At 33.2% G+C, this 19,461-nt stretch overlaps 1 protein-coding gene across 1 annotated transcript; it reads right to left on the bottom strand.

The window, feature by feature from the left end:
* Positions 1 to 1,264: 1,264 nt before the first annotated feature.
* On the bottom strand, positions 1,265 to 12,127 carry LOC149770035 (phospholipase A2-like). Its single transcript, XM_089949497.1, has 6 exons — positions 12,080 to 12,127; positions 7,680 to 7,804; positions 7,229 to 7,338; positions 6,244 to 6,403; positions 5,507 to 5,677; positions 1,265 to 1,599 (listed from the first exon to the last, which is right to left on the bottom strand). Exons 2-6 carry the CDS (start codon positions 7,733 to 7,735, stop codon positions 1,503 to 1,505), a joined length of 594 nt encoding a protein of 197 aa, XP_089805623.1. The 5' UTR covers positions 7,736 to 7,804; positions 12,080 to 12,127; the 3' UTR covers positions 1,265 to 1,502.
* Between the last annotated feature and the right edge of the window lie 7,334 nt (positions 12,128 to 19,461).

Genomic DNA, 19,461 nt, shown 5'->3' with positions numbered 1-19,461 from the left:
TCAACGAAATCTGCTATAATAATATATGCAGATTTTGACTCGTTTTAGATCATGCCATACTTATTAAATATCTTGCTGTGTAACAAAACGTTTATCAGCGTATATAATGATATCATATTCGCAACATTGTGTCATGTATCTATGCAACAAACCCTAAGGAAAGGAGTTACAATATTTAAATTGAGTTTATTGTATAATGAATGTGGGCTTTATCATCTTCATAGCAAAGGTTCCGATAGGTTTACCTTATTTACGACCAACATGATTAAGACAACGGGATGACACAACTTTGCACTGCGTGTACGTATTTGTACAAATAAGTCCTTTCCACCAAATACACCCATAATGCCTTCTCTGTGTTACGTACTATACAGCGCAGACATGTCTGATTGTTTTGACAAAGTGTAGGTAGGATTAAGCTATCGGAAATACGGCTACGAAGTATGCCAGTGAATATGCGGTGTATAATAAATAAATTATTGTGTTTCTAGTGTTGGATAATTACATCTTGCTATAAAGCATCTGGCTTGTAAACTCGTGGCGTTGTTCGTCCGTTTTGTCCACAGTATCCAGAATACAAGCAATAGGATCTTTAATTATTGCGGCTAATTTTCCTCTTGACATTTGTTTTCTTTCGTATGCTTTAATTCCTTCCTGTTTAAGTTTAAAGGGTATAGGCAAATAATCCACCCATTCCATATATTGGTTCACACACACACACACACAAACACATGTATATATCTATATATATATATATATATATATATATATATATATATATATATATATATATATATATATATATATATATATATATATATATATAGATATCTATCTATATATATATATATATATATATATATATATATGTATATATATGTATATATATATTTATATATGTATATATATATGTATATATATATATGTATATATATCTGTATATATATATGTATGTATATATATATATATATATATATATATATATATATATATAGATATAGATATATATATATAGATATATATATATATATATATATATATATATATATATATATATATATATATATATATATATATATATATATATATATACATGGAATATAGATATGCATGCCAAGAACACTTGATAGTTATGCGGCATACAGCTATTTAAATAGTTTCATAAGATAGATTATTCAATGAGACATTTGTCACAAGAAAGTAGTCATGGAAATAAAAGGGCAAGTAACATCTAAACTAAAAATGACAACTCTTAGAAACGGCAGACTGGATAAAAAGTTTTATTAAGACATTGTTTTAAAAACCGCTTCGCCTAAAAGAGATGTATTTAAAGATCATTAATTGAAACACTGATTGTTAGAAAGTTTAGCTTTATATGGAACGGTTATGACTGTATCTTCTTCCGTCAAAAATGGTTTCGATGCTTGACGTCTGTGCTGTTAATCGTTTCATTCAAGGCAAGAAGAGGTAAATAACACTAGTTCTATGTAACAGGCGAGATATCAACGTAGGTATGAATCCCATATGTATTTAGGGCTAGGTGTAAGTTCCCAAACCGTTTTTCGATCGTATTTTACACAAGTTTCAGGCTCAAACGATCTGAAAGAAGAACGAAAGTCATTATTTAGCTTAAAATAAATATGAAAAAATCACAATTATTTATATATCTGAGTACACTCTGGTATTTCGTTCGGTTTGTAATCTAGTTCAATTCGTATTGCCTTTGAGATGCTTTTTTATCATCAAATATTCCTTGTATATCAAAAGTAGTTTTTCCTGATACTTCAAACTCCCTTTGTATATAACCCTGCTTCAAAGTATGATAATCTAAGAATACCCTTGTGAAACTTGATATAACAGTTTTGAAGAAAAATGAACTATATACTCATGTACACGGGTTTTAAATCTGTAAAAGGACACCGGATGTATTCTTTTTAGTCTTCGCTCATGGAGTTCAAGATAGAGAGAAGAAGTTTAGAAGTAAACAAATCCCAGATATTTTCAAACATTTTCTGGCCACCTTTTATTAATACAAATAAAAGCGAAAAACAGGGTTGCAATTGTGACGGATATGATACTACATGTGTGGGTCATTGTTAGGACCGGGTCGGTTAGAAGAGAAGTTAGAGAGGATTTTCTGATTGGAGCCACTACACTAGCATTAGTAATGCACCTGTATTTGTTGTTTGCAGTTCTTGTACAATCCTTGATATGGAAATTTAATAATCAAATAGTTTCCTTACAAAAAGTCGTGTTCACCATGACGCGAAGACACTACAGTGTTTACGTCATTTACTTGCATGTTGCTGTTTATGCAAAACTGAAGCGTACTGGCTATATCTTCTAAACATCAAAGATTAACGTCATTGCGAGCTGAGAAAAAAAACTATACATCTTCTTATGCCGCACGTGCGAAGTGTTTTCGATGGGAAGGACCGAATACTTCCGACGCACAGACGAGGTATTGTGGCATCGTCTGTGTGTAAACACCTCACTGTAGATCAAACTCTTTACAATATGAAATGTCTTTTAAGTGAACTGTCTACTTTTAGAACTTGTAGATCTTCAGCTGTAGAGGTATCTGAATTTTTTTATGTATTGGGTATAATTTATAACTACTGTTTTAACACGTTTATATTGATATATTTATTTGTTAATTATTTTCAATGTAACTTCGGCTTACGTAGTTTCATGTAAATAGTTTGTATTCATGTTTGTGACTTAGCAAGAGATTTATATTAGTAATATATGAATTTGCATGTTTAAGAAACACTTAGTACCGTAGGATTCTTGTCGGGCACGGTTAGGTTCACTTCTGAACTTGTGTATCATTTTGTAATTATTGTGCCGATAATGTAATCTGTGTAGCTTACAGTATATAAAGTCATTACGTTTTATCGTATATGCCCGTGCCATGCATAGTACATTGTGTTAGATGTATTTTTAGCTGACTAGAGTGATCAAAGTCTCAGCTGTATAGCTGATCAGAGTGACCAGAGTGACCAGACTGATCATAGTGATCAGAGTTATTGGGGTGATCGGAGTTACGTGGTACCTGCTGTAGACCTAATCATATAAGTTGATCATAACATCTGTGATGCTGAACCATAGCAGCGGTAGAGCTGAGTAAACAGTGTTTTTGACCGAGTACTAGGTGATCGGGCGTTGCTGACCGAGATTGGTGGGCGCTGATTTCTTAATTGACCAACATGGAATACCGACTTCTTCACTGACCAGTGTGACTGGTAGCCCAGTGTAATGGTGACGTAGTGTATAACTCCATAAATGTAATATTTTAGCCGTGGGTTAATCCATGGGATTTGCAATCCCCAACGTGTTTTTGGGACTGTAAAGATATTTTGTATATATGTCTCTTTCTTGTCATCATTTTCAATATTTCAGTGAATACATTTTTACTATATGAGTAAAATGCCACAGTTTTACTTTTTGAGTAAAACACATCATTCATTCGCTGCGAAATCGCTTTAAATCGATCGCAATTGTCCTCGTACTGTGTAAGGTCATTTATTTGTATTTTCATTATGTTAATTGATACAATATTTGGATATTAGACGCACGTATTAATCATAATTCTTTTCTCATGCAAATCATTCATCGTCAAACATTGTATTTGTATCACGAACAAAAGTGTTCTGTTGTAAATCTGAAACTCCACCCGGTTATCTTATAACATCCACAAACATTATGAAAACATAAAAGCAGCATCCTAAATTAGGGCATAGACAGGCCGTAATATACTGAAATGTATAAAGTTACTAAACTCCAATAAATCTACAGAGGTTAGGAATGTGGTAAATTGAATCAATTAAGCACAAACTGTACGTAATAATATAATGAATGTTACTTCAAACTACATACAATTCCATAAATTCATTCATTGGTTATAATAATTTTTATTTTGTTCTTATGTTCATTGTTAATTTCATCACATATCGAATCCATCATTTAATAGAAGCATTACTATCAATCATAGTTCATGCTTGACGTTTTTACTACTAGAAGCATTGTGAATGTTGCATACATGTATGCGACACTTGTGAGGTCTTCACATGAGGGAACTTGCATTTAAGTACACTAATATGATTTAACAAACACTGCATACAAATTTCAAAATCAAGGTAACGGCAATTCGAAGATGCTAAATGGTTTTCGCCAGTAACTTGCATCTTTCTAAAAGTAATAACTGTTTTTCTTTTGATGAAGAAAAGAAGCCTATCGATTTTGGAATCTTGGTGTCAAACAAGTCCTTGTCAGTGGGAGCCAACATCTAAAATCGTTGTATGACATCTAGTTTTAATCTATTAACTTCTGCTAAATACTTTGTTGTTCATATTACGTATTATGCATTCATAGATTAATTAGTAAACATACAATCAAACGGAATGTATTATGATATAAATTAACCCGTAATGGAGATTAATTCTGATACGGTAAAGACTATTATATACAATTATGATATTTTTATGAGCTGGAAGAAGACACATCCCTATTTAAATTAGTATTGTGAATTATTAGAAACGTTTTATCAATTTAAGAACCAATGTGTACCTTTACTCAAACATTGTTTCTAGCTACGACTAGACCAAGAAAGTATTGAAGAAAATTAACTGTTCTACTTTCATGGGGGAAAATATGTACTTTTGATACTCTAGTTGATTCCGTGTGTAATAATGAATCCGGGGTATGTAGCTTCCAAGCAGAAAATATATTGAATAACTTCGCAGTGGACGTTTATTTTGGTCTAACAATCTATTACTTGGAACACTTGGAACATGCAACAATTAATATGTTTACCAGCTTTTCATCACAATATGGAGTTCGATGTAAATTGATCCAGTTGATGAACATATATATGTAAGTAGTCTTCTAAGTTCTGTATTGCGAATGTGCTAATTTCATCAAAGTTCTTTTTGGCTTATTTTGGTTGTATCTTCATAACCCAGCCTTTTATTAAGCTGTATTCCCATGAATATGTTATTAGTTTATTTTGTACTTTTTTTAAAAAGATCGTAATCAATAGAACTTGATATAGTTCCAATGCAAGGATTCGGCCTGATAACTACAGTAGGCGTCAACCCATTGTTCCATTATATTACCAGGATCGACATCTCTGATAATACAATTTGACATAATCATAACACAAATTGGTGGTACTGCAATGGATGCCTTGTGTAGAATTGTGATCATTGCATATCACTAATATAATTTAACATACAGACAAGAAGGCGTAGGTGATACAGGAAACTATTGCGTGTAAAAGGGATAAAAGGGATGTAGAGAAGGAAGGATGGAAACATGTACAGGCATATAGGAAGGAAATATGTGGAGAATACAGTGAACATGTTCACTGACAAGATAGAACATAAATGGTAAAATATGTATGCATGGAAAATAAAGACATAAAGGTAAAAGCCTTAAAATGTATGACCACCCATGTCTGTAGAGTGCAAAGGATAAAAGCACAGGTATCTGATTTAGCTCTTACGCGTGCTCAATACATTCAGTTGACTCGGTATCTATCAGACATGTCAGAGGGAAGAGATCGAATCTGTCCTGGATATAACTCGCCGTTTCTTTATCAACAGAAGAGGTGGTCGTTGACTTCAATACACGATGAATACACTTCTGGATCATTTCATCACATGTACAGTCAAATCTGCAAAAAAGGGTTGTGTATGAATAGGTGTTTACTAGTTTTTACTGGATTGTCCGACAGTCGAGATCGATGCAGCCTAGTGACCTAACAACTTTCTTTTGTAACGGTTATACAATAAATATGTGGGATTCAGCCACACGATTCAGTAATAAGTAACTTTATTTTACAGCGTACTAAAATTACAAATTCTTTGCAATCAGTGTAATCCTAAAGTATTTTCTCGAAGTGTTAAAGTTAGACATACGTTATAATCAGTGTTTAACGCGTTACACAATTTCTTAAGAGCAAAATATTCTTACACACACACACACACACACACATATATATATTTACATCGCGGGAGTCCTTACTAAAGTAAATATATGTATACGATATATTATGCGATAAAATCTATATAATATATACTTTACACTCGTTTCCACCTAATTGATTTTATTGAGAGACAGCAGTTTTAAAATTACAAAAGAATTATTTGCCAGACAGAGAAATAAAGTAAATCATAAAAGTCTCGTGTCACTCTCATTATCGTCACCGTGTTAGTAAGGATGCGTTGTCGATAAACTTACACTGTGTATTGTTCATTGTTTTTGATACCGTACTTAGTGCCACCTTCTGTAATGAAGGTCTCGCATCCTTTGTATTCTTTGCAGCATTTACGCGTGCGTATACTTGTTTTAAAATCATTGTCATTCTCTGGTACCTTCATGTTCTCACACCATCTATGGGCTGCAAAAGTAATATGTCCATCATTATTCCGCTAAGAAAAGATATGTAAGACATTTACAATTTACATAAAAAAATGCACAGTCTATTTTTGCTATATTAGGCGCCGTACACACTAGGTTATAAACAACAAGGTCATTGTAGTTATGGTCCTTAAATCTAACTGGTACTGTTAGCTCGTCCTCGTTTTTGTCTGAAAACTTTCAATGCAGTTTGGGTTTAACTCAAAATACTTGTTAAGTGCCTGTTTTGTTGATTTCTCCTATCGAGAATGCATATACCATTCATTGTTAAAGACATTATTGCCTGTAATTAGTTGCCACTTGAAAACCTCCTCATTTTGCGAATGGTGGTTTTTTATTCGTAATGTATGTATGCAAGTCACATTGTATCTATCGTTCATTACTTATGTATATAGCGTAGTGTTAGGACTGGTTGGCCTGGTGTCAGGATAATGTGAATGGGTGTGATGTCATGCTACATGTCTGCGTCATTATGATCCAGTGCTAGACATCACTATAAACGGCCACTGCAGTCATCTTTGCGATATGACTGAAAAATTGTTAAAGCTCGGTTAAAAATCCAAATCACAAACACACACATACACTTGGTTATAGGACGTACTGGCAGTCTTATTTTTGTCCCGTTATGAATGTAGGATGTATTGTGTTATTCGCTTTCTTTCCTCCGCCCAAAAAAGTCTAGAGTTTGTATTTGTGTCTCAAGCACTGTAGTGCAGTATCCGTTTTCCATCACCACATTTCTAGATAGTTTGTTTTGTGCAGATAGTCTTATTTATTGAGGACTGCTAGTAATGCTTAACGTTACCTTTGTTAATATTGTCAAGGTATTCCAATAGTTCCTCAACAGACATTGCGGACATCTTCTCTGATTTCCAGATCCAAGGCTCCACCGTCTCAATACTGCACTCCACTTTTCTGTTCGTATAAATATGTATTACGTCAATATTGTGTTAGTGTGATTAATATATTCGGAATTTATATTTTACAACTAAGAACGCGCTAATCACATTAATAAACTGAATGTAGGTGAGGCCCAACTAAATCTATACATCTGAGACAATATGACTTAGACGACTGGTATTGTGTGAATTAAACTACTAAGTAACGTTGCATAACTTGTTCGGCCCAATTATTGGTCAAAGACTTTTTCATCATACTTAATTTGATCACGCTAGATTAACACATATACAATATATGAACTACAAGGAGCTAAAGGCTTTATTCGGTATGGCTAACATCAATCGGGTTTTACTTACCTCATGTTGATCGAAACTGCTGTGAATAGCAGACCTGTTACTAAACCGACATACATCTTAAAAAATGTATAAAGCGGAAGTATGTGCTCTATCTCCAATATTAGCGACGTTCACTGCACCCACTCCTGTGAATATTAGATGGAGGTAAAATGATATAGTTAAAACAGCAGTATCCACATCAATATTAGTTTGCAATATCTTATGATACATCACTAGAATGATACAACTTCGTTGTTACTGTAAGACTGCTGCCCAACAAACCAGACCCAAACATTAGTTGTTCCTTATTTATTCTACTTTCACGATATGCTGTAAACAAGTAGAAGTTGACGCTCAGACAAATCAAGGAAAAGAAATTGAATGAAGCATTTATGGATTTAATTCCAAAGACAGAGAACATTATATTATGCACTGAATCATTTTAAATCTGGTAATCAACGAATGGCATGAGTCTATCTGAATGACATTGACGTAAGAATAAAGACTTCTTATCTTGTTTGGAAGGTATAAATAGGTTGTTTACTGAGTTTTGTTATCAAGGTCTAATTTTTATACAGAACGTTGAATCGTGGTGGAAGCCAACTCGTGACCCGCAAAATGGTCAATGTATCGTGTCTTAACTTTTTAATATAAGGTAATGATCAACACAATTATTTCATTCCTCTTTTAAGTAACTCTCTGGAGTCCTTTAATGTTGTGCTCACATATAATTTAAGAGAAATCATTTATTCAAAAATTATTCATGGAATTTCCAAGCGTTCATTGATATTTTAAAGAAGAAAAAAACACTTTTCTCTGATCGTTATGAGTTCATTCAAAATCCTTGTTAATTATATCATTTTCATGTATCAAAACTGTTGCCACATCACTTCATTCAAGGCGTTTGGTACATAGCATATTTAAAATATTGGAATTCATTTTAAACACTTTGTATTGTTGATCTTGTCTTAGAACGTTTATGAAATAAATGTTTTAACATTTTATTAAGCTTGTTGATTTCGTCTTGTTTTGTTAATCAGTTTAAGACTACAGGGCCGCAACTGTATAAAGTGGTAACCCATATGCTTTCAGATAAATAAAATTCCTTCGAGTTGTTTTAAGTTGGGTACCTTTGTAATGCCTCGTGTCAAAGTCGTGTACACTGCCTGATATACTAAAATCATTACGAATATACGGTTAAAATATATACATAATACAGTATTTCACTGATAAAGGTGAACCCAGCAATGCAAGTAAAATCAACAAGTAATTTTCCGCTAGAATATCAAAAATAAATATTCAACACAAAATTACAATATAGTGAATTAACTTCAAATAATTATGAATGTCTTTTCACAAGTCCAACAATGTATAATGTTCCTAATATATTACAATAGTTTTGAAGGTCCAGATATAACACATTGTTGCACTGCACAATATCTTTGAACGAGTTCACAAAATCTAAAGTAATTTATTAATCGGAATGGAATCAACAATTTGGTAATATCATTGAATATTGTAAATAAATAATTTCTGTCAAACTATATTTGATTCCACATCTAACACACTGATCACAACCAACTGATATAGAACAGGAATGAGTTAATTGTTTATCAAATAGCTACTGATACATATTTTCACTTCACCCACACTATGGCATATTGCTACGGCAAAACCCATTTTTTAAACATGACTTGAAATAACTGCATACCAGTGAGCATTATTTGAAGAATAACTGACTATCACAATATTGCGTTGTCACAAGGTCAGGGCCAGGATTCCAGCAAAGTAACACTGGTAGTTTCCTTTGCTTTTCTGTAACTTGATAACCACGTGACCCATAATGGTGACATGTTACCTGTTTGCACTTTATGTCATTACTGCCCACAATAAACATACATCATTAAACCCTGAATACAGAGTGTTCACCTATGTACAAAAGTAATGTACAATACGCAGACTCTTTTATGTTGTGGGATACATAACATACAGATATCGGTCAGACAATGACCCAATCTTTTCACCAGATTCTAATTCCATCGAGTATTATAGAAAGTATGCTTGCGCTGCTTAAAGAGAAAAGCAGTGTCACAGAATAAGGCAAGAAATAACTTTGTTTTGCCTTAGAACCATTTGACAATATTTCGTTGTACATACGTACAACGTTACCGAGGGCGAATAATTGCTTTTCCAGGTAAGCGACTGTACTAGCATGTATCTCGTCGAAAATTATTTACGGCGAGAGACTCTAATAGCACAGTTTACACTGGTATTTTACCCTGACTATTACTCACTTTCCTATGGATTTAAGGTAGATTCCGTTTCTAACCGACACTGGTCGTTTTGGATCTTGTCAAGGAGCAAACTTTCTCCATTGTGTTCTCAAGCCATAGGGTTGTGTTCAATTTATACTTTATTTGATATGTGAAGCTTATTCACGTTTCAATGTCCTATAGTGTAATGATGCATTTACTACTACGCAGAACTGATATGCTGTGAACATTGAATTAAAAGTTTAATTTATAAGCATATATCTATAAAGATTCTTTAGAACTAATTATGATGACCAGTTTGGTTATATTGTAGCTGTTTAGGGATGTTCAAGACTGTTTAGAGCTGACTGAAGATGTGTAGGGCTAAAGGTAGCTTTTTACGGCTGACTATAGCTGTTTATTGATGCGTGCTGTCTATACGTATGTATATACGTGTGTATGTACACGTAGTGGAACCACAAATATAGACGTAGCCAATACAAGGGTGACAATATGCTGTCTGTACGTATGTGTATACGTATACGTGTCTGTACATGTGTTGGATCCGTTAAAGGTGTGAGCGGCCGATAAAAGTGTGAGCCAACCTATGCACTCGGTGAAACTGTGTGGTTCATCAGGTTGCGAATTATACGATTGTAGAAGTGTCAAGAGGCATATGTTTGTTTCAACTGAAGTTCTGACTGAGTACATTTTCAATTACATGAGATTATTTTGAATCTTATTTGCATTATAGGAAATTATGTAATTCTCACTTACAGCGCATAATATTATTTGAAACATATTTTAATACCTTGAGATTATTTGAATCACTTTCCATACGTAAGATTACATGAATAATATTTTCGTCTTTTCAATTTGTGATTGTTTGTGTACAGTGATTGGATCAATCGTATGTTGAGAGCGAGAGAGAATCATTATATTTATAATATATATACATTTTCATTAATTCATTTTATAAATTTCCATCGTCCATCACATTGTGTTTGCGTTATTCATTTAGCCCCAAACCCACTCGGTTACAGTTCTGTTACAAGCAGAACATAACTTCATTTGAAATAATTAGACTCAGGCGAATCATATGTGGCATATTAATCAAAAGGACAATGTTTGCTTCTTTATGAAGTCATCATGTGTAAAAAATAAAAGAAAAAAGAACGGAATATTGACTCCTTCGTTTGAATGTTCAGACATATTTATTTGCAGATCTTACATTAATAAATGAAAAGGAACTTCTTTCTATAACACACAACGATATTTCATAACTCGTAATGAAGGCGTTCATTATTTAATCCTCATCGTTTATATTACAATCTGCTTAATAATGCATTTACATTTGCGGTCTTTAAAAATCTTACAGCATTTTAATTGTCATGTTCGAAGTTTAACAAGCTCCAGTTTTATGTTTAGTTTAAAATAGTGTGTCAGGCTATGTTCGAAAAAACGACGAACATTTTTCAATAAAATTTATATTTCAGAATTATAGAGACAAAGAGACTTATATTTGGGAAAGTAAAGTTATTCAGATTTCTAACATTACGAAGAATTTAAAATGTTTCCTGGTAGAGCCGGAAACGTTTAAAACGATAATCGAATTATAACGAATTATAACAAATCAAAACCGAAATATATAAATTATTTAAAAAGTTAAAAAGAAAGAAGATATTCAAAGTCAATAAAGTAACAAATGAAAATCGAGAATGTAAATTATCCCCAAAAATGAAAATAAAATAAAAACATAGTTAAAGTCGATGAATTAAGAAAAGGCTTATAGTCGGTAACAAATTCGATTTAAAGATATCAGAGATTCCATTACCTCATAATACAGAAAAGTTGATAAACGTATTAGGTAGACACACTAGCGAACTAAAATAATATATCAATATATTGTTCTAAATATACATATTAATGCATACCATGCAAGTTAATTATTTATAATTATATGACATTAAAAAGTGCATTGCCTCAAAAATAATGTCTTACATTTATAATTTTACCCATTGGGATATGATTTTGAGAAAGATAGATCATGTTCGTTTATAAAGAAGTATTTTGGCAAAACAATGTTTGATATCAGTAATCCTTAACTGAAATGTCCAAGTCTTACATTAAAATTCAGCACTGGAAAGAGCAAGTATAGGTTTTGCTTACTTGAAAAACCCGTCCGTTGTTATCACAATCTTCCTCTCATGAGAGAACGTGGCCTCTGCTGACCAGTGTCGAGTTTTACACTTTATATTTTGTATAATCCCCGGATGTGAAAGGTTCTTAACCTATCTCCATCGACAAGTTCGGTTTGGGATCGTTACCCTTATGTGTGAGAAAATGATTCGTCGATTGCTTGACCAATAGTGACATTTCTTGCTCATCCGTTCTATTTTATCTATTGGCCAGCTTGTTGTAATCCTCCTTTTGTTCACGTATGTTTTTACATTAGATATATCAACATGGATACTCTAGTTAAGCTGATCAAAGTTATATCGGGACAATATAAATACATATCTAAATTGTCTAATGACAATCCTTGATAACAAATGTTCTACTTTCGTAAGGTATGCATTTTTTTGAGGGTCGCTTTTCTTATTTACGTGGTCATTTTTATATTATTGTGATACAATTTATCTAAATGGACTTCTTCAGTTTCAGGCCATTAAACATCCGTCAGACCTTCAATTCAAGATGTGACAGTGATTACTCATATATTATAAATATGACCATATAGGTTTAAAGAAATGGTCTTTGCTATGCTATACATGTTAGAATCAAAATGAATAGTGAATACATATTTTCAGAATTTACGACTGTTTGAATCAACATACCCATAATATTTATAATGCCAATGATAATTTAAACATTTACCACCATTCAAAATTATACTAGTCTTATATAAAATAAGTTCCTCTTCGCTTTAATAGCAAATACAACACATATTCCATAACATTTTGTCATTATATAATATATAATATATAAAATATTGTCATACCTTGGTTCAAATAAGTTGGCATATAACCTGGTAAGTAGTATTATCTATGAATTAAAAAGCTTTGTCAAAGGTAATAAACTAGTCCGCGTTACATGCATGTCGTGTGCTCGCAGTAGTTTTACTGATAAAATGTTTTAAAACTTATATTAATATTAACATTAATTTATCTTATAACTACTCTAATATATAAATATGTGCTTTGGGGCTGAAAAACAAAAGTTGCATTTACCTCACATTCCAGATTTATGTATGTGAAACCTTTTGTTCCCAAATGGTAACGAAATCATGCAATGTGCAGTAACTTTCGTCGTTTTATAAATCAGTTGAGTGTATATTATTGTCTTATTCTCTGTCATACTCTGTTTTGGATTATGAAAACTTAGTAAGCTATAATCAAGCAATTTTTAAAACATTTAATAAATTTATCTAACCTGCCTAGCCTCTCACCAATCTTATGCACTACAAAATGCTATGACAAGAAAACTGAGAGCGGTACGTTGAAGGTTTACATGATATTGAACGGAATTTACAAAAATATCTCCTTACAATCATCAAGTTTATAAGATCTAAAACTGATTCGGCTAGTTCTCTATATGTGGTTTCTCCTTACGAATGAATATCGCAAATGAAAATTATTGTGTATATATTTCTCATGTAGGTATAAGTTATTTACTATGCTTGATAGGTAACAAACATGTCTACATATTATACAACACATGTTTTAAACATGTTGTATTAAATAAGTTATGTTCTTATACCAGCGTTTGATGACACCGAAAAAGAAATCAAATTATTTTTTCCAGATTTTCGCACTTTACATACCTCTGATGACACCATCATTCAAATGGCGTCGTGTATAGTTCATATTTTCTGTAAAAGTTATTCCATACTCCACATCTGTTTGAAAGCAAATAAAACAAAGTGAACGATCAGTTGATTACAACTTTAATATATGCAGAAGAATCATCAAATGAATAAATATTGACATTACTGTTGAAATTCTGCTGATTATTGCAAACATCATATATCTCCATTAAATAAAGGACTTACTTTAAGTGCTTAACAATGTAACTGGTGACCGTGGAATATTCGGAATTATTTAATACACACGAAATGGACAGAAAACGATACATCCTTTGTATGAGCTGCGAATGCCGGCACATTTGTTTCGACCATTTTCTCCAGATTTCAAATTAACGGTTCAACGTCATATTCAACATTTACCAACATGAGTGACGTCAACAGTCTACGGCGATCAGTGATTAAACGGACAACCAATGGATGTGAACAATGTGATGTAAGACCAATCCAGAACATGTATTCGCAATAATGTAATTAGTAAATGACACAGTCAGTATAACATAATACGAAGATTTTCCGTTGGGTGTCACCGTTTAATGTCACAAATACTACTTGTGACACTTAATGGCATTTGTGTTATTTATAGGAGCTTAACATCTTTATCAGTGCCTGTCAAACACTGTGATGTCAAATATACATGTTTAATTGAAATAGGTCTTGCCAAAAAAGAGGAAAGTGCAGAATTAGTCAGGTATATGGACCTAAAGAACGATATATTCCATCTACTAACTGGGTGCTTCACCATACCGAGATGAACTAAAAGCATGTCAGCATGGTCTACTCTGTGGATGTGTGTGTGCGTGTGTGTGTGATGGATTTTTAACGTAGGTTTAACAATTTTGTATTCATATCGCTACAATGTCTGCAGTGTGGCAGTTTTTAGTGCTGTCTAGCACTGGAGCATCATGTCGCAGACATGTAGCGTGATGTCAGATACCTCATTAGTGCTGTCTAGCACTGGGGCATCATATCGCAGACATGCAGCGTGATGTCCAACCCAGTCACATTATCCTGACACCAGGTCCACCAGTCATAACACTAACCTCGTATGCTGAGCGCCAAGCGAGGAAGCTGTTAGTACCATTTGTGTAAGTCTTTGGTAAATTTTAACAGTCAAGAAATGTTCTGGGTTGACTACGAGATATAATGTTTTAATAAAACGTTTAAATATGATTCAAGTCATATGATTTAAATTATTCAATTTCATCTTCACTTTAAAAGGTCCGTAATACCTAATCTGAATAAAATTTTGAAGACTGAGCAAGAGAAACATAACTCTATTACCAGACTCAAGTGATCTCTCCGCTGAAGTTCAATCAACCATACTTTTACTTTTGCTCAATAGTAAATTCAAGCATACCTATATGGACAATTCCAGACCTACATATGACACTTTGACCAGATTATATAGATTTAGGAATGCTAAACTGAGTTAAAAATAACTGTATCTAAGCTTTTACTATTGTTTCAGTTAAATGTTTCACAATCGAACTGCCTCTGGGAAACGTGTTGACGAAATCATGATGGTGAACGCGCATTGGTTACCTGACTTGGTCTTTAGTAAGGGACCGACACAATCTACCATTATTCTGCTAAATGGTTCGTCAAATACACGAATAGGTTGCATATGAGCCTTAGGTATTTTCTGATTGGAATTTCCTTCCATTTGACAAGTATGACAAGATCTGCAGCATTCACAAACATCACTTTTAATTTGTTGCCACCATAAGTTATTTAAGATATTGTTTAAAGTATTATTACTCCCTAAATGGCCAGTCATTGGAATTTGCATGGCCAAACTATGTATTTTCTGTCTGATGATTTTGAAACTATAATAATTCACGAACCACTCGTCACTATCAGGTGCCTCGGGATGTCTCACACAAATGCCATTTTTGATGAAATAAGAGACAGACACTTCAGTTGCTTCAGTTTCACTAATGGCGTTTTAAAACAAACAGGAGATCTCATGATATTTTCCCTGTTTGATGATAATTGATTGGCGTTTCTAACCCGGATTAGAATAACGTGAATGGGTAGTTAAAAGAGGATCACTGTGATTAATACCCTTTGATTGATCCAAGCATGAAGTGAAATTGGTCTCATCGAAAGCCTGACCAATATATGTGTCAGCTAATTGAATACTTTCCTGATCAGCAGCATTCTCAATACATTTCTTTGCCATAGCTCTAGCAACTGCACAACCTGGGTATAAATCAGGAATATCTTTGCAATCGGTTTGAATTTCTGACCCGAAAAAGACTTGTCAGTTCCAAGTGGATTAACAGCAACCTTATCTCCAGCTAGGTCATTGCCTAGTAATAAATTAGTGCCCTCAACATGTACAGAAGATTTATCGGACTGTCACGGGTCCTGATACTAAATCTGATGACAAATTTACACAATGGAGAGGAACATTAACAAAGCCACACTCTATTCCCTGAATAAGAACACATTCATTAGAAGACTACTTCTCTAAGAAAGACAAATTACATGATAATAAAAGACTCTGAGAAGCTCCCGTGTCATTTAAAAGTTTGATAGGGATATAATTGGCTGAATGGCCCAAGAGTTATATAGAACACTGCAACATGAATGGTTCATAATTCTACCTAATACAATCAGACTGGGGTTTATTAGACACAGCAAATGTATTGTTTTCAATACATGACCGTGACCTTAGCCTCGTAGACATAAGATCACTTAGAATAGGTCTGTCTTGATTCTGATGCCTATTTTTCAATTTATAGCAATCACAAAGAACGTGTCCTTTCTTCTTGCAATATGTACACGAAGGAAGAGACAATGATTTTTGATCAGCCTTATCAGAAGCTTGATTTCTAGAAGTTGTGCCAGGGTGAATTATAGAAGGATTTCCATTAGGCTGGAATACCTTTATACCAGAATACTGCTGAATGGAAGTCTTATTTACAAAATGAAAGTTTATGAGCTAAGAAATACTTTCAGCACTTCCAAAAGTTTCGACGTTATGCTCATCAAGATAAATATTAATATCACAATGGACAGAGTTTTTCAACTCTGAAAGTAATAGCATTTGTCTAAGGATTTACATACTCTTGATGAAATTTCTTGGCTAAACACCATCCGTCAAATAACTGCCCTTAGTCTCTCGCAAATTCGACAAGCGTTTGTCCAGCTCACTTTTCACAGTTCCTGATTCTTTTCCGATAGGTATCAGGGCCCAACTCATAATCCTTTATGGTGTATTCGTAACCAGACCACAGTCAGCACTTTGCTGTAGTGACAGTGAATTGTAAATATCGTTAGCTTTACCAATACATTCTCTCTCTTCCTCCAGTTGTAACTGCATTTGCTTTTCTACTTTATCATTCTGAAGTTCCTGCTATTTTAACTCTAATTCCATGTTGCATTTATATTTTAATTCATTTATCCTTCTGTCAGAGTCTGATCAGACTTACTGATCGAAACACTTTTATCAAAAACATTATTATCCACCAAATACTGGCCCAAAATGTTTTTTATTTCTTGCGTCATTAATGCCACCTTTGTCCCAGAAAGATCATATTATCTGGCAAGTTGAATCAATTCATCTATTTTTTTCCAAATGTCTAACTGTTCGTGGATATGATATGAAGAAAGATCTCCACGTTTGAATACATTATAAAAAAGCCTGTTGATGTCACTAAACATTTCTAAAAGGTAAAATAATACTTGGGATTTTAAATAAATCACACACATGAGGAATTTATATTTATATTTCAAAAAACAAAGGTTTCTTAAATAGTTGAACCAAAATTAATATATCCCCAGGACGAGCATGAGATTTTCTTGTTACGAGTCTACAGTCCTACAAAACATAAAAAAAAAGAGTGAAGACAAAAAGTTTGGTAACATTTAACCGATACTGTATTTCCCTAGAAAAAAGAGGTAAAAATGAGAAAAATAACTTACCGTTTTACGAATCAAATCCAAAATTATTTGTTCTAATCTTAAATTATTATTTGCATAGTTAATATTTCAACATAGATTATTGCTATTTTTCTCTTCATTGAAACTCAATTACTTTTCAAGTACTTTGCCTGCCATCGAAAGAGTGTGATAATGGTAGGTATGCCGTATGACAATTTTTTGAAATAAACTGACGAAAACTATAGCGTGTAACCATACAAAAATCTGAAATTTAATACAAGCTTGCTGTATGCTAGTCCTAATTAATTATTCCAAGCTTTATTACTAAAGACAACTGGAGTTAACTTTCTTACTATTTTAGTTTGGACGGAAAAAGAAGGGAAACAAATAAAGATTCCGCTCTTTGGGAAAAAAAATTGTAATTTCGGATAAGTATATGAAGCATATGTATTTCTTACATTGCAAGTAGACACACAAGCTCAATACCTATCAAAACCAACAGTTGTGTCGTTCATGCCGTCAAAACGTTTTCAGGCATTTTTGAAACGGTTTTGGGTGACAAGAAAACTACGTTTATCCACTTGTGGTGTTTTCTCACCTCATGCCATGTGATATCGTTGTATTTCTGTTCAATCGTCTTCTATGTTTGCCTCAGTAAGAAAATGCCCTTTCTTCTCCTCTGGGGTTTAGTTTCATCATCCAAAAAATGTGTTCCTTCGATTGTGTAGCCCGCCTGACTACTTTTCAAGCTAACTAGCTAACTGTTGTTAGTCTCTTTTAATTTCTATTGGTAAGGTATTTAATTTGCCCTTGTCTACGCGAAGAGTTTCGCTTTTACATTGTTCTTCTCTGGAACCATTTCTTTCATCATTTTATTTGGTAGAATGTTCATCCTGTTATATGTCCTATATAGGTTCCAAATCATACGAGTTCTTTGATGTTTGGGTGTCTTGTCCACAACTCACTGATTGCTAGTGGCCCGATTTATATCATCCGTTCCCATATATCCATATGGAATGTTGTCGGCAGTATAAACAATTAATATACCATTTTGTAAAAAAGACCCGGTTAAGTATCAAAACATGGATATTTTTGTTTCCTTCTTCCGTGCACACAATGAAATGTCTTCCCATTTTCAGTACTCTATGGTATTACCAGAAGGTAACAATTTTGTTCTCCTTTACAATAACATTAATAAAATTATTTTCTGGATCAAATTGTATCTCATGTTGTTATATGAAGTTATTGCATTCTTAGAATTTAGTTTTATCTTATATTCAGAAAACATTGTTCGTATTTGAAAATAGCAGTTAATCCAATAGTCATATTGTACTCCTTATGATAGATTTGTGTCGTTTAAAGGACGATAAGTCATTGCATATCAAGCGGGTTTCTTCCATTCTGCCAAGTTAATTTGATTCTGCATTTGTTTAATCTGGGAAACATGTTTTCTTTAAAAACTGACAGAAACATCACTTAAAAATTCAATGCCATATTGAATCCTCAACACATATAATCACAAAACGTTCACAAGCTTAGCTAAATCGTGATGGATATTGGTGGCCAGAAAGTCTTGGTACATGACTATTAGTCTCTTACTAGTAATTATTACTCAAGCTTGTTTTTGTAAGGAATGTCCCCTTTTAAAATGTTTGTCAAACAGGTGGATAAATGTTTAGAAAACTTCTTTACTACACAATCGTTTCAACATAATTGTTATACCTACAAATGTAAGTTAGATTCCACCTATTCAGATACCTAAGCATACATCAAAACTTTGATGCGATAACATTTCAAA

This window comes from Sinohyriopsis cumingii, unplaced genomic scaffold (genome assembly GCF_028554795.1).
Source record: "Sinohyriopsis cumingii isolate HCF-2022 unplaced genomic scaffold, ASM2855479v2 utg002820l, whole genome shotgun sequence".
Lineage (NCBI taxonomy): Eukaryota > Metazoa > Mollusca > Bivalvia > Unionida > Unionidae > Sinohyriopsis > Sinohyriopsis cumingii.
This window is presented reverse-complemented; position numbering and strand designations above follow the sequence as displayed.

Coding starts and splice junctions, on each gene's coding strand:
- LOC149770035 (XM_089949497.1), bottom strand. CDS start 7,735: ATGTATGTCGGTTTAGTAACAGGTCTGCTATTCACAGCAGTTTCGATC. Junction 7,339..7,679: donor GCAGTTTCGATCAACATGAG/GTAAGTAAAACC, acceptor TTATACGAACAG/AAAAGTGGAGTGCAGTATTG. Junction 6,404..7,228: donor CCTTGACAATATTAACAAAG/GTAACGTTAAGC, acceptor TTACTTTTGCAG/CCCATAGATGGTGTGAGAAC.